Source organism: Cariama cristata, unplaced genomic scaffold, assembly GCF_000690535.1.
Source record: "Cariama cristata isolate BGI_N322 unplaced genomic scaffold, ASM69053v1 scaffold39138, whole genome shotgun sequence".
NCBI classification, from domain to species: domain Eukaryota; kingdom Metazoa; phylum Chordata; class Aves; order Cariamiformes; family Cariamidae; genus Cariama; species Cariama cristata.
The window spans coordinates 1-22,017 of record NW_009633564.1 but is presented as its reverse complement, the minus strand read 5'-3'; the positions used below and the strand labels follow the sequence as shown (position 1 = coordinate 22,017).

Genomic DNA, 22,017 nt, shown 5'->3' with positions numbered 1-22,017 from the left:
TTTCTAAGGTGCTAGTCTGAACATGTGTATCAATAATTGCAGTTGGATACAGTTCAGCAGAATCTCCTGCTTGGATATAATGGAAAACCTTTTTAACTTTGAGCCTGCCTTGTATCTTCTTCTTGGGAGTTTCCTTTGGTTTTAACAATTTGTCAGTTTTTGTAATTGTTCATTCCAGTTTCTCAGTTCTAGGGAAAGTGTGAAGTCTTCTGACAAATTGCTTTCAGGGGCAAAGGAGATAATTTTAAGGTGCTTCAAATAACCTTCAAAAGGTAATAAGTAGTGTAACTAACAGTAATGTCATTGGGATCTGGAAACAGCTGAGAAACGTTTATGGAATCAGAACCTGACAAAGTGTTGGTGGCTGTCAGGTCTCCTGTAGTAATCTGCTTTTTGTGCTTATTTTCTTCCTGGCAATTCACAATGAAATCTCTGGGAAGAAGCTGAGAAATTCTGCAATTAGCATGAAATTTAGGCTTTCATCAAAAACTAGGTAACTTTGCTGTCTACGATCTTTCATGAGGACAGATAGTGTAGTAGGAAATGAGGGAAGTGTGTAAGATTGTGAAAAATGCCTGTTGCAGGGCACATCCCTCTCTCTGGTGTGCCGTAAAGTTTACACACTATCCATAGGTCACCAAACCTTTCATCGAGGCAGCTTGTATTTTCATACTTAGGACTGCCAAGCGCTTGGTGTGTACTAAGAAATCGAGGAGGTGCCGGTATGATCTCTCACCTGCATTGTTTTCTTCCAGACACATATTCAGTCTCTTCCAATGACAATGGGGGCAAGTCTGATTCAGTGGCCAACTTACAACCTCAGCCGTCCCTCAACTCCATCCAGAGCTCTCCTGGCCCCAAGCGCTCAACCAACACTCTGAAGAAATGGTTGACTAGTCCTGTGCGCCGGCTGAACAGTGGGAAGACTGAGAGCAACATCAAGAAACAAAAGAAGGTGCGAGATGGCAGGAAGAGCTTTGACCTCGGCTCACCGAAGACTGGAGATGAAACCACTCCTCAAGGAGATAGCGCAGATGAGGTATGTGTTGGTGTTTGATGAAGGAAAGACCATATCTCTGATAGCCTCTTCTTCGGTGTGTGATTCACGCTTGAGTAAATGCAGTTCCCTTAGGGTCTAGAGGGAACAGCAAATTATATGTAAAATTGCATTGATTGAAGCTGTGTTTCAAACATCATTGTCATCCAAAGAGCAATGGAATATATAGGGAACAGCATTTCAAAGTCTGCATATATTATTGTCCTTTGATTAGATATTTTAATGGCCTATTAGAAAGCTGTCAAGCATAGAAATGAAGTTGTTCTTGAGCAGCTGTTATCACTTTTTGCTGAGGTTCATATTACCTTTATCCTACCATGGCAGTGTAATTTCTTATTGAAAGAAAACACTCAGAGAAATAGCCATGTTTCTGTTAAATCTGCTATGTATTTGTAGCTGCAGTTTCTCTGCAGGCATGTTCTTTGCCAGAATAGCTCTTTCCTGATAAAGCAAATAAGGAATTACAAGCCAAAAGTGGAGAAGATACTAACTGAACACAAATAGAGGAACACATTTTAAAAACTGTATATTGACCTGTTCTCATTTAAGTTAAAAAAATACTTTTCCATCAGCACACAGACAGCTGTAACCACCTTAGCTGCTTGGCTGACCTGTAAACTGTATTTCTGTAACTCTTAGAATGCACTAGGTTTAACCAGCAAAATCTTACGTCTTTATTGCTTCTCTTCCATGATGTTTAGCATTACCTGCAGTTCTGTCCACCCAGTGTAATACTGAGTCAGTATTAGTATTAACAGACTCAAAACCTGGTGGTAGGGCTCAGATATCTAAAAAGATAAAAGAAACCTATCCCTACTTCTAATTATATTTAACTTTTCTTCAGAAGAGCAAGAAGGGTTGGGGAGAAGATGAACCGGATGAAGAGTCTCACACACCTCTTCCTCCTCCTATGAAGATTTTTGACAATGATCCAACCCAAGATGAGATGGTAAGGCCTCACCTGCTATATCAGTTTGTTGTTTAAGTGTATTTCTCACTTGTTGTTTAAGTGTATTTCTCACATAGCCATCTCACAGTGGTTTCATAGTGGTCTTCTAGCATCCAGGGCCTAGACTTGTGGTTATAAGAGACTCCTATGTGCAAATCATAATCTAATACCTTTCACCAACTGGATTTACAAATAGTGCTGGATAAGCAATTTAGCCCTGGCATCCCATTTCATGACCGGTCGATTGTGTGCTTGTGTTGTGTGTGGTCAGAAATTCCACTCAGGCCCATAACACGTGTTTTCCACGTCTGTTTTAAAAGTGCCATCAGTGTTTGGCATTAGCAGCAGAAATGGTATTTGGTGCAGCTTGGGCCCGAGGAGTAGGACAGATGCTGGAGTCTGCCGGAATCCAGAAATACCACCTTTACCAAGAGATAGATAGCTTGGGCTCTCCACTCAGGCTTTCTGTGTGACTGGGGTCCAGAAACATTGTCAGTCTGTGCCTCACCATCCACCCTCCATTCTGAAGTGTTTTGAAACTTGCAGATGGAAAAGCCTACCCAGTACTATTGTTTGGCATTTTCAGTATATGTGGCTCGTCATCACTGAATGGTCCATCAGCTCCAGTTAGTTCCGAAGCCCAGGAGGTATCTGAAGTCCCTCTCCGGAGGGTGGGAAAGGCTTTGTTCTGCCCATCCTTGTGCACTGTGCTGGTGGTGGTAGTTCTCTGCTGTGAGCTAGGGTCTCTTGAATGTTAAGTCAGAATTTGCTGTGGTGGATGGTACAGTGGCTTGTGGAGTCCTTCAGTTGCTTTCTTGGACTTGGGGTGAGAGTCTGCGAATACGACTGTGACAGTGGTTTGCATTCACAGTCAGTGTGGGTCCTGTCTGCATGTGTCCTCCCCCACCCTTTCCTGGTGCTGTTGTCTCCCTTGAAATTCATCCTCCTGTTTAGCTGTTTCCTGCTGACGTCTGTTTTTAGCACTGCCACTTCTGTATCTCTATCCTCTGATTGTAATTACTCCATGCAAAGAAGCAAGGATAGGGGAGATTAATAAATTGTCAGGAAAAAAACAAACCCAGAATGTTCTTGAGGAAGATTCAGGCAGGAGTTTGGAAATATATAGAGAGAAGGGCACAAATATTTCTGGGACTCAAGGAGCAGAATGATGGAGGAAAGGATTTGGGGGCTTGCTGCTAATCTGTCAGGAAATGTTATGACATTGTGGTGGCAGCAAGACCAGAAGGAAGCAGCTGGAGTCGTGGATTCTTGCCCTTCGAGTGCTCCGTGTGTTGCTGGCTGACTGGCGAGGGGCAGAGGCGAAAGGTCGGTGAAGCAGAGCCGTGGTGGATCCATGCCCAACACAATAGCAGTTGCTCCTGGCTTGTTCCCCGTGGTGTTTAGCTAAATGTTTTGGGCTTAGTTTGCCTTTTTTTTTTTTTTTTTGAAGAAAGAAAAACCTGCTTTAGCTTGGGTCACTATTTTTGATTTTTAACATGCCATGTGATTTCAGTATTTCTTAAATACATTTCTGACAGCGCCAATGTTGTGGAACTAAACTGTTTTCCGCTCCAGATGTCTGAGCTTTATAGAGTGTTTCGGCATCCTATATCTTCACCCGCTCTTAAAAGAGAAGATTAAATACAGCAAGATACATCTGAAACCCTTTTTCTCTCTCTTTTTCTTCCCCTGCTCACTTTTTGTCATGGGGTAAAAAATCTTAAGCTCACAAACATGGCTCCTGAATTCCCTGGCACAGGAGCACCATGTTAGCAACGTTTGAGCCGTGGTGGAGCCAAAAGTTCTTTAATGGTGTTAATTTGGGCACAGCTCCCTGCTCATGTCCTACTGCTGCTTACAGGCATGGGCTTAGATGGGACCAGCAGCAGCGTGGGGAAGTGGCAGTGGTGGGTGGGAGACGTCTGCGTGGTGCAGGGGGTGGCACCTTTCCCTGAGCCCATCTGCAAGGCAACAGTAATCGTGCCTCGCTGCTCCTGGGGGCTCTTTTAAAGACAAATTGCAAGACCTCTTCATATTAGAAATTCATAATTTACTTGCTGGGAAATAGAAATAGCATTTTTTGATTTGCTCCACAGAAACCAGACTCTTTCATCAAGCACAGAAGAGTTTTATTTAACCCTGAAAGACTTGTAGGCAGCAAATGTTTCCATGCTCCCTTCAAAATCCTGCAGTTCTTCAATATCTCTGAAAAGTAAATAATTTCAGTTAAAAGAAGTGAGAGCAACAGCTGTTTAGTGCCTCCAAAAATTGGACTCCTCCTGCTAGAATGGTTACGTTTGACGGTTATTGTCTATGTATTTGTCCGGTATCTCTTCAAAGTCCCTATTTTCAGTCTTTTATTTTTTTCCTAGGCATGTCTGTCCGCATTGCAGGTGAAACAGGCTGTCTGAGCTTTTACATTTGTATGAGACTCCTGCATTACCAGCCTAATTCCTCAATTACCAGCCTGATTACCTGTAGTTTTTGTTGTTATTGTAATTAGAACTGTTGATTAGATATATTATTTGTGAAAGACAGACGATGAGTGGAAGGGTGTTCAGGCTTCTGCTCTGCCACAAAGCTTCTGATTGGGGTTGGTCTCCTTTGCCTTTTTTTTTTTTCTCCTCCTGGGGCTGTGTCACTCAACATGAGCAACCTCCCCAAAGGGCTGCTTAAAGAGGTGGCCAGCTGCCACCTGCCATCACATTTCCATGTCTCACTCCTCAGCATTATTTAATCTCAGACACGTCTTTGTTGGCACCTGCACAATGACTTTGCCAAAATAGCTGCTCTACAGAAGACCTTTATTAAGCAGCTGAGAGATGAATAAGCGTTCTAATAATTTTAATGTAGAATTTATAAAAATTTAGCCATGTTTTAGTCTGTGTCAGCCTGCCAAAAGCAGGTTATCAAAGGGCTTATAGTTTTAGTCAGTGCTTGTATTTCGTAGAAGAAATGTACGTACAGGTGAGCTAATAAATACCAATTGCCATAGCTATCGCATGAGTTTAGGTTTTCAAAGTGAGGTTTCTTAGGACAAAGACCAACAGGTGAAGAGGCCCATGTAGAGTGCAAACCTTAAACTAAACCTGAATTACTTCACACAGAGGCCAGTCTTTGCAGTGCCATGGAGATGCTGGGGTAGCACATTGGAGAGGTTTTTGGAGATTTATAACAACCAGCAGCTGTTAACTGTGGGTGTCTGAATGCAGAGACATCCAAAGACATTACATGATGTCAGGCACCTAAAATCAAATACCTGTGACTAACAGACAGGCACAGAGAAGCAAGACTGAAAATATTCCAACTAATGTCAATAGGGAAAAGCAGGCATCTCCAAAGAGTGTTTCCGCCCTCCTGTGCCAGGTGCCTAGGATAGATGAGATGTGTAGGGGTGTTTTCTCTCCACTGATTGCAGAGAGGGGAGAGAAAAGATACACATTTTAGGTGGCTGAAGTTGCATGAATGGGAGATGTCATCTGAGTTTATTTGGAGTTGCAGTTGATCTGTGGGGAAGGGAGGGGGAATGATTTGTTCCCCCCCGCTTCTCCCCTCTTCTATTGCCTGTAACTCCATGTGTACCTTGTACTTAACTGCATTTATTAAATATGTATGTATGGGGGAGGGGATAATTTCTTACATCTGCAATAAGAAGATCAATTTTCTGGAGCCTGTAAGACCGTAGATGTCCTTTGAAGGAGGAACCAACAGACATTAAGAGTATTGTAGCTTATTTCAAATGAACTTTAGTTCTTTGATGCTGTTCCTTGGTTCCCAGCCTTGGAACTGCAGCAAGGAGATGTGCAGCCAGAATTGGATGGCAATTCTGTGCTTGTCTGATACGGTGACAGTCGCTCACCTGACCATGCATGTGGTCTTCTAACCCTCCTGCTCCCCTTCCACATTTGTTCTCCTATCTCAGAAGCTGCTTCACTGACCGCTGGTTTCCTACTCCCTTCTCATCCTGCTAACTTGCTTTTCCTTTGCAACCTGGTGTCTTGCAGTCCTCTTCTTTGCTAGCTGCTCGACAGAGCTCCTCCGATGTCCCAACTGCTGCGGATCTTGTCAGTGCAATAGAAAAGTTGGTCAAAAGTAAGCTGGTAAGTGTGGTGGTGTGAAAACTGTGTACACAACAGGCCTGATATGACTTTAGGGAAAGGCTTTGAAGTCTGCCTCTTGTTTCTGGTTTCCTTGCTTTCCACCTTCATCTGCTATGCTTCTATTAACCCTATGTGCTCTACTTCTCAGTAGAGTGTCTAATATTTTTGCTCCCCATTTGAGATGAAGCCTACATCTCACGTTGCCATGTAGGCTCTGGGCTGCATCGTCGAAAGGCACTTTTAGAGTGGGCTTTGCAGAGCATGAGCTACTGTACTGTACTCTTTCTAGGGTCTTGTTGGTATTCAAATATTTTACACAGTGGGATGTTTTGTTTATTTTGTTTTAAAGCTTGTTCTGAGGCACAGGACTTTTACTACCCAGCATGTGAATTTGTTTGGTACTCTGGCTTCCCTGAAAAGACCCTCTAAAGAGTAGAACTGCTTGAAGTGCCACAGCTGTGCTTTAATTTTACAAAGATTCATGTGTCACTTTTAGTCTGCCTTGTTAACTCTTTCTGACAGGGAGTGGAATAAGCCATAAAAATGCTCTGGGTTTAATTTGTTCAAAAATTTCAGTATCGTGCACTCTCCCTGTCTGGTGCCATGTCTGTTGGACAAGGAGTGAATCCTGTTTCATATCTGGCTTCTCTTAAGTTTTCCCTGAAACAGTTCTAAATGTTAATATCAAAGCTAACCCTTTCCTACGTGTCCTAGGACCTCTAAAATTAGGTAAATGCTTGCTTTGAGCAAGTTTAACTTGATTACAAGTCAGGATTAAAGCAGTGGTATGATGAGCCTACAAAGGTTCATTTCCTTAAGTATACTGGAAGGATGAAAAAAGTAAAAACAAAACAAAAAAACCCACAGTGATTATTAAATTACTGTAACTCTGTGCAAGCAGCTTTATATAGCAAATCATTTCAGAAGGTTTTGATATTTTCTTGGTTTGGGATGTTGGTACGTGAAGATAGTCAGTGTTCATAGGGTGCTTGATAAGGAGTAAGTGGTGAAGGAGCTCTTTGACATGGGAAACTGAGAAGGACGTTCCCAGAAAATTTACTCAAAATAGTTTTATTCCATCAAGGGACTAACAGATTGAAAAGTATTTCATTAATCCAGTTAGATGCATTTTCGGAAGATATTTTATTTTCTCTCCTCTGCATGCAAGCTGTTAGGTCAATTGCAATTGCTTTCCAGGGATTTGGGGGAAACTCTAATTATTGTGGAATGTTACTATTTATCTATTTCTGTTTCATTTTGTGTTTTACTTTACTATGAAGAATCCCCATTCAGTCTTTGACAGAGAAACACTGACCATGTGTAGCCTAACACTAGTTCTGATTGAGACACCAGGATATTTTCAAGTTGTTTTGAAATTATTTGGAAGAATTTTCTCATGCTGGGGCTACTGGACCATCTTTTTCCACCTTCTAGCAAAAGGACGTCTTCTCTGTTTTAATGCTTTTTGGGGCAGGTCTCGTATCAACTTAAAACTAGTTTGGTTATGTTTCACAAGTCCTGTGGGAAAGTATTGCTGAATACTCTGCTTGGTTTTAGACTGCAGTGTTGATTGCAGAACTGACTTGAAACAGAGGATAACCCTGGTGCCAGAGTTCAAGGATAATGTTTATTCTATTGTTCTTTGGGGTTTTTTTTAGACCCTTGAAGGAGGATCTTACCGAGGAAGCTTAAAAGATGCCACTGGCTGCTTAAATGAAGGAATGACGCCTTCAACTCCCCCACGAAACCTTGAAGAGGAACAAAAAGCCAAAGCAATGAGAGGCAGAATGTAAGTTGTCTTGCTGGTTCTTCTTTCCGAAATATGCACCCAAGGAGGACACTTAGCTGCACTGAAAGAATACTTTGTAGTCAGTGAATGAGCATGGAACTGGGAGTAAAACTGTGTTCTGCTTGCTTCTGTTTTTTTCTTAACCTGTAAAAATACTTTGTAAAAGCACTTACACGCCCAGGAAGTTCATCATCACTCTTTAAAATGTGCAGCTTTTACTCCAGGTAGCAAATATGTGTTGCTGTAAAAGCTTCTGAACAACTAGACAGGTATTACTGAGATGTTTGCCAGAGGTGAAATCGGCTCTCAAAGGGGTATATGTGGTTGACCTTGTTAGCTACATTCAAGGAAAAGAACAGATATAATCCCACTAGGATTTTTTGAATGAGAGAATATTTTTTTACCTTCGTTATTAGCGCAGGAAGGGGCAGAATTCAGATGCATTTGTGGTGGAAACACGCCACTGAAGAGAAAGTTTCATTTAGGAAACCCTCGTGTTCATGGTAATGGGAGAGGAAAGAAATGGTGACAGCTCATGAAAGTTATCTGTACACTCCCTTAACTGTAACAAAAATAATACTTGTGCCCTCATAGCTTATCATGATTAAAGCATTTCTTAAACACATAGTTCAGCTGAAGGACAGAGAAAATTGGAGAAACAGAATCAAGAATTATATGAAAGAGAGCTGAGGTAGCTGTTTTCTTTATACTGCCTCTTACACTAACAACAGTAACTGCAGTGATCTAATCAAATGGTAGATTGATGGGAAAAGTAACGGTGCGTGCAGATCTCATTGGAGTGTGGTAAGGTGAGAGGTGGAAGAAGAGCAGCCCAGTTGAGAAAGATGCCAGGCAGGGAAGGAAACCAAGTCAGAGGAGAACAAGGAGGTAGTTAAGAGTAGAAGAGGAAGTAGGAGCAAAGTGTTGCAGGTCTGTGAAAGCCATCATTTGCTCCTGCAGTTTGTTGTAGGAAGCCAGAGAACTGATACAGTGAGGGACTGGATCAGCTCCCAGCAGCAGGCAGGGACATGACACTCCTGGATGTGTTTCTGAATGGGATAAGTTTTGTACTAGACAGCCATCAGCCTTCCTGCAGGGAACATCTCTGCCCACGCCTGTCTCCTAAAAGCTCCTCAATATTGCAAGTTCTTGGGTTTCTCTGGTAGCAATTCATTAATTAGATAATTGACAACTAACTGCAGGTTGCAGTTTTAGTGCAGAGGCCCTTGCCACTGGAAGCGTAGATACAGTAATGCTTTCTAGCGTGCGAAGTTTCTGGCAGGGAGACTGGCAGCATGTTATGCATAATTAGTGGCTGCGTCCGTCCAGATTTCCTAAACGCCAGGATGTTTAGGAGCACCTGCTAGTGGCTTTCAGCACAAGACATCTGTCTCCTCTCCAGCTCCTTTGTGTCTGTGTTCTGTATCTCTGCGGCTCGCTGGGTTTAACTCCATAGCCATATGAGACAGCTGAGCTCCCAACTCGAGGCGTGACCCTCCCATGCCCCACAAAACAGCAGCTGATTCTTCGCAGAGGCATGGGCAGTAATTTCATGTGTCTCTGGCAGCACGTGCATGCCAGCAGTTAGCCATGGTGTTAGGAAACCCCTATTCCATCAGGCTTGATTGCTGCATTTCTATGAGCAATAAGGCAATAGTAGCATTGTTCAGTATAGATTTAATAGTTACCAAGATATCCAGATATTCAGACTTATTCAGAAGTGAGGAGGCTCCATCCTTGTTCCAGTTCATGCTATTTTAAATACAGCTGTGTAGTCAATAGCTGCTGGTGACCAGGGCAGGCACTTTCCAAGCAACTGCCTGCCCTTGCTCCGTGTTATCAGATGAGAAAATGAGTGAACTTGAATATTTGGCAGCATGGATCTTAGAGACCTTAAATCTGGGAGTACCTGTAAGATCCTGTGTCAGGTAGGCTTCAGAGGACTAATAGAGGTGGTCAAGGTTGATTTTTCTGCTTGCTAGGAAGAGGGAAGCTGGGGGAATGCTGGTGCTGAGTTTAAGGTAAGCAGTGGAGGTGCAGACTCTGGTTCCTAATAGAGGTGTAGATTTGCAGGTTTAGTCTGTTGACCTGATAGACACTTGGTCACTGCACTGATTTTTAATTTACACCCACCTGCTTGCATGACCTGCAGCATTATGTACTACAAGTACCCACTGCCCCATTTTGAGAGCAGGATTTGGCTAGATGGATCCTTGCAGTAACTCAAACCAAAGGAGAGGCAGTGGGCAGGTGGGAGAGGTTCTCCACATTCCCTCAGCAGCTCTCTGTGTTCATGGGGAGCAATACAGATGGAGGTGGTACGAGCCAAAAAGTAACCTCCCAGCATGCCTCCCCGGGCGGAGGAGACATGGCAAGCCTTTCCCAAGGGCATGGTAGGTCAGCCAGCGAGAGGGGACTGTGCAGCATACTCTTGTTCGGGCCACACACTGCTGCTTTGTAGAAGAGCAGCCTTTTGCCCCATGCATGTTTACTACCCAGGCACACAACTTGGCAGGGTGCTTCGGAGAGCGCAAGCATCTGGCATCGCCGCTGCCAGCCCTGCCTTCTGCCAAGGGGGCTGGATTTCACTCTCAAATGAACAAGAAGCTATTTGACCTCTTCCTGCCACGTGTCTTAAGTATCTCCTCTGCTCTGTCTGAGCGAGGGACACATTGGGAGCACAGCGGGAGCAGGATTTATTTTCTCAGTAACCTCTAATAACTGAGTCTCTCCTTGCAACGCCAGTCTACTTTTTCTTTTTCCTCTAGATGTTTTCAACAAGGCTTTTATCTTGGCACTGTTTGCCCTCAGCCCTATCATTTCAAGTGGGTCAGTTTGCTGATTGATGTGAACGGAGCGATATCAGACATGAAAGCACTCCTCTATCTTGTTAGCCTTGTTACTGCCATAGCAAAGTTGAGCACAGATGGAGTTTATTTGTCATGTGCGAAATCTATGTATTGGCGTAATTGAGAGGCAAACTGTCTGCAGCAAGCTGTAACTTTTTAAAATTGTCCTCAAAAGAACATTATGTGATTAGTCGGTTTGACTTATAAAGGAGGAGCTTTTTTTTAACTTGCTGTTGTTTGCATGCATCAGACCTTCATTAGGTGACTCTCCTACCCAGGATTATTAGCTCTGAAATCAGCGTAAAGCATTTGACACCCACACATAGATTACCTAGTCTGAAAGATTAAGCTCTTGGTTATGACGGGAGAGGGGATTTGTTTTCCAAGTGTTTGAAACTTCCAAATTAAAACTTAATTGCTGAATCTTGGGCAAAGCCGGGGGGACTGGGGCAAGAAATCCTCTCTTACTTGCTGCAAAATGGGTCAGGACACATCTCCATCACTATGGAGGAGAGGAGAGCAGGGAGGGGTAGTTCAAAATCCAGGCAGCTGTTTGTGCTGCTGCTCTTGCACCATCCTGGGATGTGGGGGGAAAAGGGGTAGGAGGAAAGAATGGTTAAGAGAATTGAAACTATGCTCGTCTGAAATGTGACATTTTTGTCATTTATGTTCCACTGAGCTATAAGTAAGTGAAGAGTGAGTCATGTTATGTGACCTGGATGACGGTGGGGTTTTATGGAGAGGTAATTACGTGGTAAGAGGAGAAAACAGTAACATCAAGGAATATGGTCAAATATGTGTGTGTTCTGCTTTAATTTAGGTTTGTCTTAAATGAGCTGGTACAGACTGAAAAAGACTACGTCAAAGACTTGGGAACTGTTGTGGAGGTGAGCTGAAGCAAACCCTGCTACGCAAAATGTTTTCCCACTAAAAAGCACCATGCTGACAAGTGACAACAACAAAAAATACAGCATGAGAAACAAACTGCTTTATTTTGTGTTCTGCTTCCATGGTCCCCTTCTCATGTTGACAGAAACAAGAAGAAATGCCTTTGGAAACTATTTTTGTTTCCATCTAACAAATGTTGTATTTTACATTTCAACTCCAGTGTGCAAAGGTTTTCCTTGGCTACCCTGCTTGTGACAAACTCTTTCTGCTGTAATGCAGCCTTGAGGGAAGTGGTGGAGAATAACTTACGCTCCTACCGCTTATTTCCTGCTTTTCTTGCTGTCATACTGAGTAATGGTAACACGTACTTTACTTGAGCTTGCACCTGGACTAAAGTCCTCTGTCTGAGTGCATTTCCAGAAGCTGGGTTTGGATCTGTGCTGAGGTGTGTATGTGACCCCAGGATTATTGTTTTGCAAAAAAGATCTTGAGATAAAATAGAGTTTGGGTTTTTTTCTGTTAAAAAACAGTCATAGTTTTTTAAGCTTCAAGTTGTTAAGACCTGGCTGATCCCTAAAGATCAACTGTCAGAGCCAACTCACATACAGGGTCCAGGTTTTTTTACCAGCAAGGACTCAGAACTGGAGGGACATGATTGAAGTGGGCTTTCAGCAATGCTTTTGGCATTCACTAGTCCAGGAAGAATCATCAGCCCATCTAACAGTGATTTTCAACAGCTTTGAAACTTGAAGAACTTTGTGTTATCTTCTGTTTACATCATGCACCACTGGCAAACCTGACAGGGCTGCAGTGCTACAAAGGCTGATAAAGAAACTCTCAGGAGGTGTGAGAAATCCTGTTCATGTGACTTTTTAAACTTACTGCTTGGCTTTGTGCTCCCACAAAATACTCACGGTGATGAATGGAAGAACTCTGTACAGAGTCTGGCTTCTTCCTCTTACCAGAGAAGCCAAGAGCTTGATAAACTACTTTTGTTTCACTTTTATCTTCTAATTGCACTTGTCACTTCAGTGACATCTAATAACAGTTTGTATAAGTATTGTAGATATTCAGAATAAATACTTTAAAGTTTTCTTTCAAGCAAAATGTGTAATTTAAAGTATCTAAATGAGTTTCTGGTTTTAAATTGTACAAAAGGTATTTTAAGTGTCTTCAACTTAAAAAATCCTACACTGAACTTTTGCTTCTTTAAAAATAGTGTAATTATGCTCCTCCTTCAAATGAAGCCTTTGCTAATCACTGATCATTAATCCTAAAGGGCTTCATGAAGAGGATAGAAGAAAAAGGAGTTTCTGAAGATATGAAAGGGAAAGACAAGATTGTATTTGGCAATATTCACCAGATCTATGACTGGCACAAAGAGTAAGTTTTTGGTTTAGTTCCTTTTTAAGCACCTTCCTAACCACTCGTCCATAAAGGATTGGGTTATACGATGTCTGTATGTCTAAGCTGCTTTTAATTGAACATCAGCAGGTCATTCAGGGCTGAACTTCCAAAGGACGTTGTCTCACTTTAAATAGTCTCTGTTGGTTTGTAAGTGCTGCTTAATAACTTCACAAATCATGGCCATCTTGAATTCTGAGAACATGTTCTAATTCATGTGCTTTTAGCCACAGTTTCACGATACACTAGATCCTGATATAGGGCTTTGTCAACCCGGCCAAAACCAGCACAACTGCATGATGCAAAGTATTGGTCTTGCATAAAATCATTTTTCCCAGTGAAAAAAAACCCAAACTTTGATGGGCTATAGCTTTGCACTGTCTGGCTTCATGGGAGGATGTTTGTCATGCTATCTCTGATCACAGATACAGCTTTATGCTGGCGCAAACACCATGCCAGGAGTGCTGGTCAGCGTGACAGAAACGTTGCACACAGGAGTCTGCTCTGTATCAGTGCTGTGCTGCCAATGGCTCTGCCACTCCTTGCTGGGGAGCCACAGCAACAGGCTCAATGGGAGATACCACTGTGGTCCATCCACAGCTTCTGAGCTACTGCTTATAAGCAGCCTGGATGTGACTCGCAGAGAGTTGCTGCTGGTGGGGTACTTGGTGGATCCTTAGAAAAGCTGCTGAGGCTGCCATAATTGTGTTTCTTGGGTCACAGCGGTAGGCTCAATTCATCCCATGAGCAGTAGCAATACTGGAAAGTCATGGTTTCCTTCCTATGTCTTGTGGTTCTCAGCAACATGAACATCTTCACATGCAGCTGACAGGATCACGAAGGCTGACGATACCAGTAGTATATGGCTAGTAGGGTGATAAAATGGAAGAACCTTCAGTATCCTTCTCACATGAAAGCTCTGACTTGCTTTGGCCTAGTTGATGCTTTTGACTCTGAGTTAGGAACTCTGTTCCTTGAAAAATCTTACTCCTACAAGTAGCCTTTGAAAAGCTGCTGGAAACACGAAGCTTATTTCAAGCCCTTGGCCATTTCCACTGTAACTTTATGAACAGTAATGTCTTGCTTATGGATAATACGGTCATCATTTCAACTCCGCTACTCAGAAATAGTCTACAGCTCCAGCGAACTAGAATTTGAGCGTGCATGTGCAGTCTTGAGCAATGGACACAGGGCTGGATCTTCCTTCAGCTCTAGAAATTTCCCTCACCCAGGAAACATGATACCCTTCCTATCATGTGTCCCGCAGGTCGTTATCTCACCGCCTGAGCTGGTCTTTATGTTCTGACAGATGCCCTTGTGAGCACAAAACAAAAAATGCCAGGAAAAACTTCACCATATATTAAGTTGATACCAACAACGGAGTGTTTTTGCCAGTGCCGTTCAGTGTTGAAGTGTGATGATAGGAGTTTTCTGTAACACATAGGGAGGGATTCCCTATTTTTAGTTCTGCATATCTGGGTCAAGAAGTCTATTTAAATGCAGATGAATTTAACATTTACAGAGGATTGAGTTACGGAAGCAGCTGTATCTGATGTTAGCAATAGGGATGTTTAGTTGGGACAGCTGTACGATATGCATATTTTTTTGTGGTTCTGGGTTTCCTTGGGTCCAGACCATTGCAGGCATGTCCTCTCACCAAATGCGGCTACTGTAGCAAATCCATGGAGGCACTTGAGAGAGAAATCCTGCAGTGAAAAAGAGGAAGATCATGGAAAGGGAGATTGTCAGGATTTGCCTACAAGTTAGAAAAACCTACCAGTATTTCTAAAAGTTTAGTTTAGCTGCTTTTACCTCATTTTTAGGCATTCCAGTATATTCTTGGTCAGGGCATTCAAGCTAGAATGAATGACCTCCCAAAACTGCAGGTCAAGATAGAGTCGGTGTTTATCAATTACCATTACTATTATGAATTACATAAAATTGTGTAATTTATTAATTATACAATTAAAAAACCAACAAAAAACTGTGAAAAACAGAACCCGCTAAAATACCGCCATCAAAAACGTGTTGATTTTTTTATTCAAGTGGAAACTTCTGCATCTCATTCACGTTGACCAGTACTCCAGGTCTGCTCAGGCAACTGAGAACTCCTTGTAAAGCTTCAGTTGAGTTTTCACAAGCATTTTGATACATGGAAAACTTTTACTTTGGGAGTTCTCAGTGAAGATAAGCAACTCTTGCAATTAGATAGTGATTGGCACTTTTTAAAAATTGAAAACACTGTAATAGTAAAGAATAGCAGATAGTTTGCAAGACAAGAGCTCCATATTTCACAGCTCTCATCTAATGTTTTAGAAATCCCACCATTAAGGGCTGAAGCCAAGCTTACCTTTTCATTTATTATTGAATACTATAGCCAAAATTGCACCGATGTATCTGAAGGACAACTAGTTTGCTGCTGGGATGACCTAAAGAAGTATTCTGAAATGCTGATATCCTTTCTTTTAGCTTTTTCCTGGCTGAACTGGAAAAATGTCTTCAAGAACCTGACCGTTTAGCACAGCTTTTTATTAAGCATGTAAGTTCTATTTTGTTACCTATCTCTAGTATAATTGTCATTTAGGGTGTGATGACTCCTTTCCAACAACATCTGTTTGTGTCTACTTGATACTTTTACATGTCTAAACTTAATTTAAACATAGAGTCACCCTATAGTTATGCATCTTCAGTGAGCAGCTGGACTGAACTAAAGCATTAGTCATTGCCTTCTTGCAGACTTCTTATTTTGGGGGCAAAAGTGATGTGGCCAAGGACATCTGCCAAAATAGAATTGTGGCAGGTACTTGCCAACTGCTGCGATTGACATGTTTGTGTGATATTAGCCAGAGCACAACTCTATAGCAAATGTCAGACCTACCAGTGTGGGGTCAACATCTCTAACTGGCTACCCCATGGAAATCTCCCCTTGCCTAAGGTGCAGAAAGTGGAGAACAGAACCAGTTACCAATTTGCTTTCCTACTTCAGCAAACTAAATCTTTGATTAAACCAAAAATAAGGAAGACCAAGCAGAACATCATAGCAACTTTCTGCCAGCTTTTAACAGCAGAACAGAGTGGTAGCCAATATCTCACCAGGCTGCTGTACCTCTTGCTTTCATAGGAGCGGCGATTACACATGTATGTGGTATATTGCCAAAACAAGCCACGATCTGAATATATAGTAGCTGAGTACGAGGCATACTTTGAGGTAAGCATGGCTCATTATACATTATTGCTGCTTAGAGCTGTGAGTCCTAGTCAAGTAAACTATTTTATAACCTGTGAGGTTTACCTAAAACAAACTCGAGAAGATTTTGATACTGCACATGCTGTTGAAGTCTCTGCTATGGGGGAAAAATGTTATTATTTAATTTATTTAAAATTTTCATATTGTTAATTTCTAATAAATATTTACTCCAGTACTAACTCTGTGGCCCTCAGGGTACCACAGCTGCATTGACTTCTGTCCAGAATAAAATAAGACTTTTTAATCTGTAGTCTACAAACAGAGGAGGAGGTACAAGCTGTTGGAGCTGGGTGGTGCCTCTCATAAATTCCCAATAACTTTGTCTGTTTCAAGAAATCTTTGAGACTAGACGCATTTAGATATTAATGCGAAAGAAGCTTGTTTAACAAGGGAAAGATGTTTTGTTTCACCCAAGGGCATGCTCTGCAGGACTTGTTTGTGAGCTAATCCTTTCTGCAGTGGAAAGAGCGGTCTCCAGACCTTGCAGTCCTGCTTGATCAGCTCAAAGGGGGAAGGGATCCTGTGCTTTCCAATGCTTCCAGCTCGGTCATGACTTTTACCCAGTTCTTGCCTAAATAGGATATGGCAGATTTTTAAATCCTCTAAAATTCCCTCTTGCAAACAAAAGATTAAGAACAGACAAACTTTCTGTGGAAATAAGTCTCTGCTGAGACATTTTATCGTGTTCTCTGTCTAACTCTGTGATTGTTTGCAATTGTTTTTAATCCTTAATTTTTAGGAGGTTCAACAGGAAATAAGCCAACGGCTAACCATCAGTGACTTTCTGATCAAACCCATTCAAAGAATAACTAAATATCAGCTTCTTCTCAAGGTGAGTGGAAAGATACAGTTTGGACTAAACTATAGTCTGCATCTTGCATTAGATGCTGTTATTTTACATCAACCTTAGTTTTAACTGAACAACTTCATCAAATTAAGAGGAAAGAGGAGTCTACTTAAACATGGGCATACAATGACAGAGTCCCATGGGAAATGTCCAGAGAACAGGAGAGCCACATTGTGGGAGCAGTTCGAAATTTAGGATAATAAAAAGAATTATTTTTTTTAACTTTCTATTGGATTTTTTTAATAGAAGAGTAAACTTCAAATAGGTATTTTCTTCCTCTGAAGTTTCAGAGCACACTTTTATTCAGTTTTTTAAAATTGCAATAAAAATGCACAAGTGAGCTAATAAAGCCTGTCTTTGGTGCTGAATGGCATGCTACTAATAAATGCTATAGCCTCCCTTTCTTACTCTCTCTCTTCAAATTTGCATAAAAAAGTTATTTACAGAATATTCTGATGTCTTAAAATTTGGGGAGCTCATCATAATTTTTTTTCTCAAGGAGCCTGACCACTCTGGCTTCTATAGTCTTATTCACAATGCCAATTACTCAGCATTTCTGAAAATTCATCTCGAGGAGTCTCAAGCTAATATCTAAAATTAGGTGTATCTGAACCCTACGCTGTAATCTCCAGCAGTACCAGGGCTCTGAGCTGGTTTCTTCTCTTTTTTTGACCTAGTCTCAAGCAGGCTGCCATCAGCCACAGTTTGGTAATTGGTCTAGCAAAGAGACAGCAGTGTGTTCCCTGAAATGGCAAAAGGAAAAGAAAAATCTTCAAGTGTGTGTAGTCTTGTGACTTAAGACAGGGACCAAGTAAGCATTCCCAAGGACTGATCCCAGCTTTGTGTCTTTTTTCTGTGATGTTCTCAGCAACCGTCTACACTCCTTTTCCATATCTATGAAGTGATTATAAGCTTCAGCAACATCTGAAGATGAATTTATTAATATTAGCAAGTTCTTTCTCAGAAAATCACATGCCGAATATGGTTTTTCTTTTTCAAACCGGCCTCTTTTGTTTTCTCTTTCTGAAGTGCCTTAATGCAAACCTTTCTGCTTTCTCCAGGACTTCCTGAGGTACAGTGAAAAAGCTGGTCTGGAGTGCTCTGATATAGAGGTAAGTTTTCATGTCCTGGACAATCGTGCTGTGTTATCTAATGGCACTTTATATGGAGGAATGAAAACCCCAGTATTCCTTTGACAATAGTTAAAGATCCCGCTGGTATTCTAAATGTGGTATTTCTCTTCACTTAAGTCAGAAATAAAAGATGAAGGCACAGTCCTGCATTGTAGGTGCACCATCTTCTTTTAGACATTACTGTACAGTGCACAACGGCCTCACCGTGAATAACTGCTAGCAGTGATCATGCTATTGAAGTTCATTATTTGACACTTTGCTTTTAGGAACCCTCTGATTCTCTTGTAATAATACAACATCCTTTTTCCTTAACAGAAAGCAGTCGAATTAATGTGCCTTGTACCGAAACGTTGCAATGATATGATGAACCTGGGTCGCCTCCAGGGCTTTGAGGTATGCATTTGCATTCTGCTTATAATAACAATGAGGCAAGGAAAAGTATTTTATCTTTCTATGATTGTCTCTACAATCTGCCCTACTCCAGGCTGTCTATCTAGTGCTTGTTCTTCTCGAGTGCTGAGCTGCACGCTTTGGTGAGGTTTGGAAGGTGGGAATGATACACCTCTCACTCTAAACTTGTGACAATCTAACATTTCTTCAAAATGTAAGGTCTGTAAAAGCTTCTGCAAGCTTAAATTAGACTTCTCATATCTATTGCCAGAGCAAAATAAGTGGTGAACCAGACTGCTCTGCCTGTTAGTAAGGTCACCTAGCATTAACGTGTTAACAGCTCCCTCTGAGTTTGGCAACATCCAGGAGGGGACTTGTGAGTTATAACCCCACAGGTTACAGCTTGTGGTTTGTAACTAAGCCAGTGTAGACTTTGGCAGTCCTGGTGAGATGTCTTATCTCCAAAACGAAGTCAAGTGTGCCTTACTGTTATGCACTGCAGCATTCCTGCAAACAGGTAGGTCCTGTTCTTTTGCACCTTCAGAAGTGTTGTGTCATTGACTACTGGCTTAGGGGGTGATGGAGAGCTCATGACTAGAGGGAATCCAAGGCCCTACAGTAACAAACTACATAATGGGAGCAGTGTTTGAAATGAAGTATTTGGTCTAGACAAAGCAGTCTACTTGAGACCTCTTGCTTTTGGTTTTATATGCACAATAAGTGGCAATGAGAACAAAGAAAACCTATGTTATTTTCCTTAAACTGAGGTCTTGATGTACAAGATTGCCGCTTTGATAACTTAGAGGGGCTATGTCTCACAGGAATTCAGTGATGCTTGGAAAACTTGAACTGCACAAAACATAGCAGATTGTCTTGTGGGATCATGGTGGATCAGCATTTGTAATGTTGATGCCTTCTCTACTTCTCAGGGCAAGCTGACAGCTCAAGGCAAGCTGCTGCAGCAGGACACCTTCTACGTGACAGAGCAGGATTCTGGAGTTCAGTCTCGACCAAAGGAGCGTAGGGTGTTTCTCTTTGAGCAAATAGTTATCTTCAGCGAACTCCTTAGAAAAGGATCTTTAACACCAGGCTACATGTTCAAGAAAAGCATAAAGGTAAGTCATAAAGAGGGAAAGGCATATTCTGTTTGATGGTCACATAAGGAAATCTTACCAATTTTCTATGTTATAAGACTGGTCCGTCTTGTCATAGGTAGAAAACATTTGCATTTACCTTTCAGTGGATCAGAACCCGTTTAAGACCATCTCTAAATAAACTGCTGGATGTCTAAATTTATTGGGTAATTTTTACAAGGCACACAGCCGGGGGCAGGTCCTCTGTCATTTATAGCTCTGAGTAAGCAAATATTGCTACAAAGCCTGCAGTAGTCAAAGAAAAGATACAATAGTTGCTTTTAAGCATGATCATAAAAGGTAGGGGAAGGTGTAATATCCAAAACAGTCATCTTAGGCCAAACTGTCAGTCAATACTAAGCCTCTATGTGACATTACTGGAAGTACTCTCCCTAATTGGGAGAGGGCTCTTAGTACAAATGTGAATGTTGCAAGAAGACAGAACTGTTTCAAAAACAAACAAAAAGACACATAGTTCTAAAAATGCAGCTATGAGGAATTATAAAACCAGCTAAACTATAAAGAAAGTTTTAAAACATTAATTTTGGTTTCAAATAATCTTTCTAGATTATGGGGCTAGGACTAAAAGTAAAAACTGAAAGCAACCAGGGAAAATATTTGTTTATTTGTTTGTTTAAGGGGTTTTATGCTTGTTTAACAAATGCAAAGTTAAACTCTGAAATGGTAAGTGAAGGTGAATGAATGCTACACCTCTTGTGGTAGAACAGCCTTTGCTGTGCCTGCAGAGAGAGCAAAGGCAGTGGTTCATTTGAATGTCTTGATCGTTCAAAGCTGAGAAACCGGTCTGGGATTGATTTCCTTTTCAAAGATACAGGTTAAAAAGAGATGTGGGAGAATGCATTGTGTTTGCTCTAAATTTTAAAATGGTACATTAATAGGAAATAGAAGAGAACGGTATCGGGTGAAATAATGCATATTAACCATGTATAACTAAACAAATCTATGATAAACAGAATATTTACTGAAATGAGGGCATCTTCTTGGCTGACAGAAACTGCAGCATTTACTGAAAAGCCTATATCCATTTGCAAGTCAGTGTATTTCATCGTTTCCAACCAAATAATAAGCTATAAAGGAAAAACCTAAAGTGTACAAATAAACAATCATTTTGATTTAGATGATAAGCTTTGATTTTATCTTATTGCTGATTTAAATCATTATTAAAGTTGGAGATGGAAATAACATGAATCACTTTTACTTCAGTTTATTGTATGTATAACAATGAGGCTTTTATCTGCAGGAAACAATTCCTGAATTGTATATTGTAGATAAAGAGAGAAAAATATATCTCTCCTAATGTCAATAAAAGTAGCTTGCCTCAAGGGTGTGAGTTGCTTTTCTAGTTAGAACAGCCTACGAAAGTAATGCTGTTCCCACTGCTGGAGTTTAAAATTTTAGTGTGATAATTTTCCAGTCCCTCTTTTCTTCCATTTGGCAAACATCTCGTTCTCCTGTTGAGTGCCTGCAGCAAGTGTGGGATCCCCCGTGGCTCCATGTGCATCTTCCCCACTGCAGCGTGGAGTCTGTGTGCCAGCAGCTCTCACACTCTCCCTCCCAGCCCCTACTTCAGCTTCTGACTGCTTTTGCATTTCTCTCATGCGTTCCCACAGAGATGAGCTGTGGCCCGAGTCGAGCAGAGCCATTCCCTACAGCAGGACCGTTCCCCGCCTCTCTGTGCCATGGGCATCCTCACCTTGCAGTGGATCCTCAACCTGAGCTGGGTGATTCCCTGGCAAGAGGCGCTTTGTCCAAAGGTGTCACATCAAGAGGCTGCCTCATCACATGTCTTTCATAACCCTGCCCTAAAAGTGGGCATCCAGAAATTGCGTCTGGTTGGAGTTCATAAGCCAGAATTTGACGAGGCTTTACACTGTGTTGGTGGGTTGACCCTGGCTGGATACCAGGTGCCCACCAAAGCCACTTTGTCACTTCCTTCCTCAGCTGGACAGGGGAGAGAAAACATAATGAAAGGTTCCTGGGTTGAGATAAGGACAGGGAGATCACTCAGCAATTACCGCCACGAGCAAAACAGACTTGACTTGGAGAAATTAGTTTAATTTATTACCAACCAAATCAGAGTAGGATAATAAGAAACAAAACCAAATCTTAAAAACACCTTCCCCCCACCTCTCCCTTCTTCCTGGGCTTAACTTCACTCCAAATTTTCTCTACCTCCTCCCTCCACCAGTGGCACAGGAGGACAGGGAATG

General features: G+C 41.7%; 1 protein-coding gene across 1 annotated transcript; it reads left to right on the top strand.

The window, feature by feature from the left end:
• Positions 1-724: 724 nt before the first annotated feature.
• Positions 725-19,768, top strand: LOC104166753 (kalirin-like; the record flags this gene model as incomplete). The annotated part of the gene is made up of 11 exons (XM_009706800.1): positions 725-1,039; positions 1,902-2,006; positions 7,765-7,895; positions 11,565-11,631; positions 12,912-13,015; positions 15,506-15,575; positions 16,158-16,244; positions 17,023-17,115; positions 18,192-18,242; positions 18,579-18,656; positions 19,583-19,768. Coding segments are annotated over exons 1-11 (1,287 nt in total), but the record flags the coding sequence as incomplete, so codon positions are not given.
• Between the last annotated feature and the right edge of the window lie 2,249 nt (positions 19,769-22,017).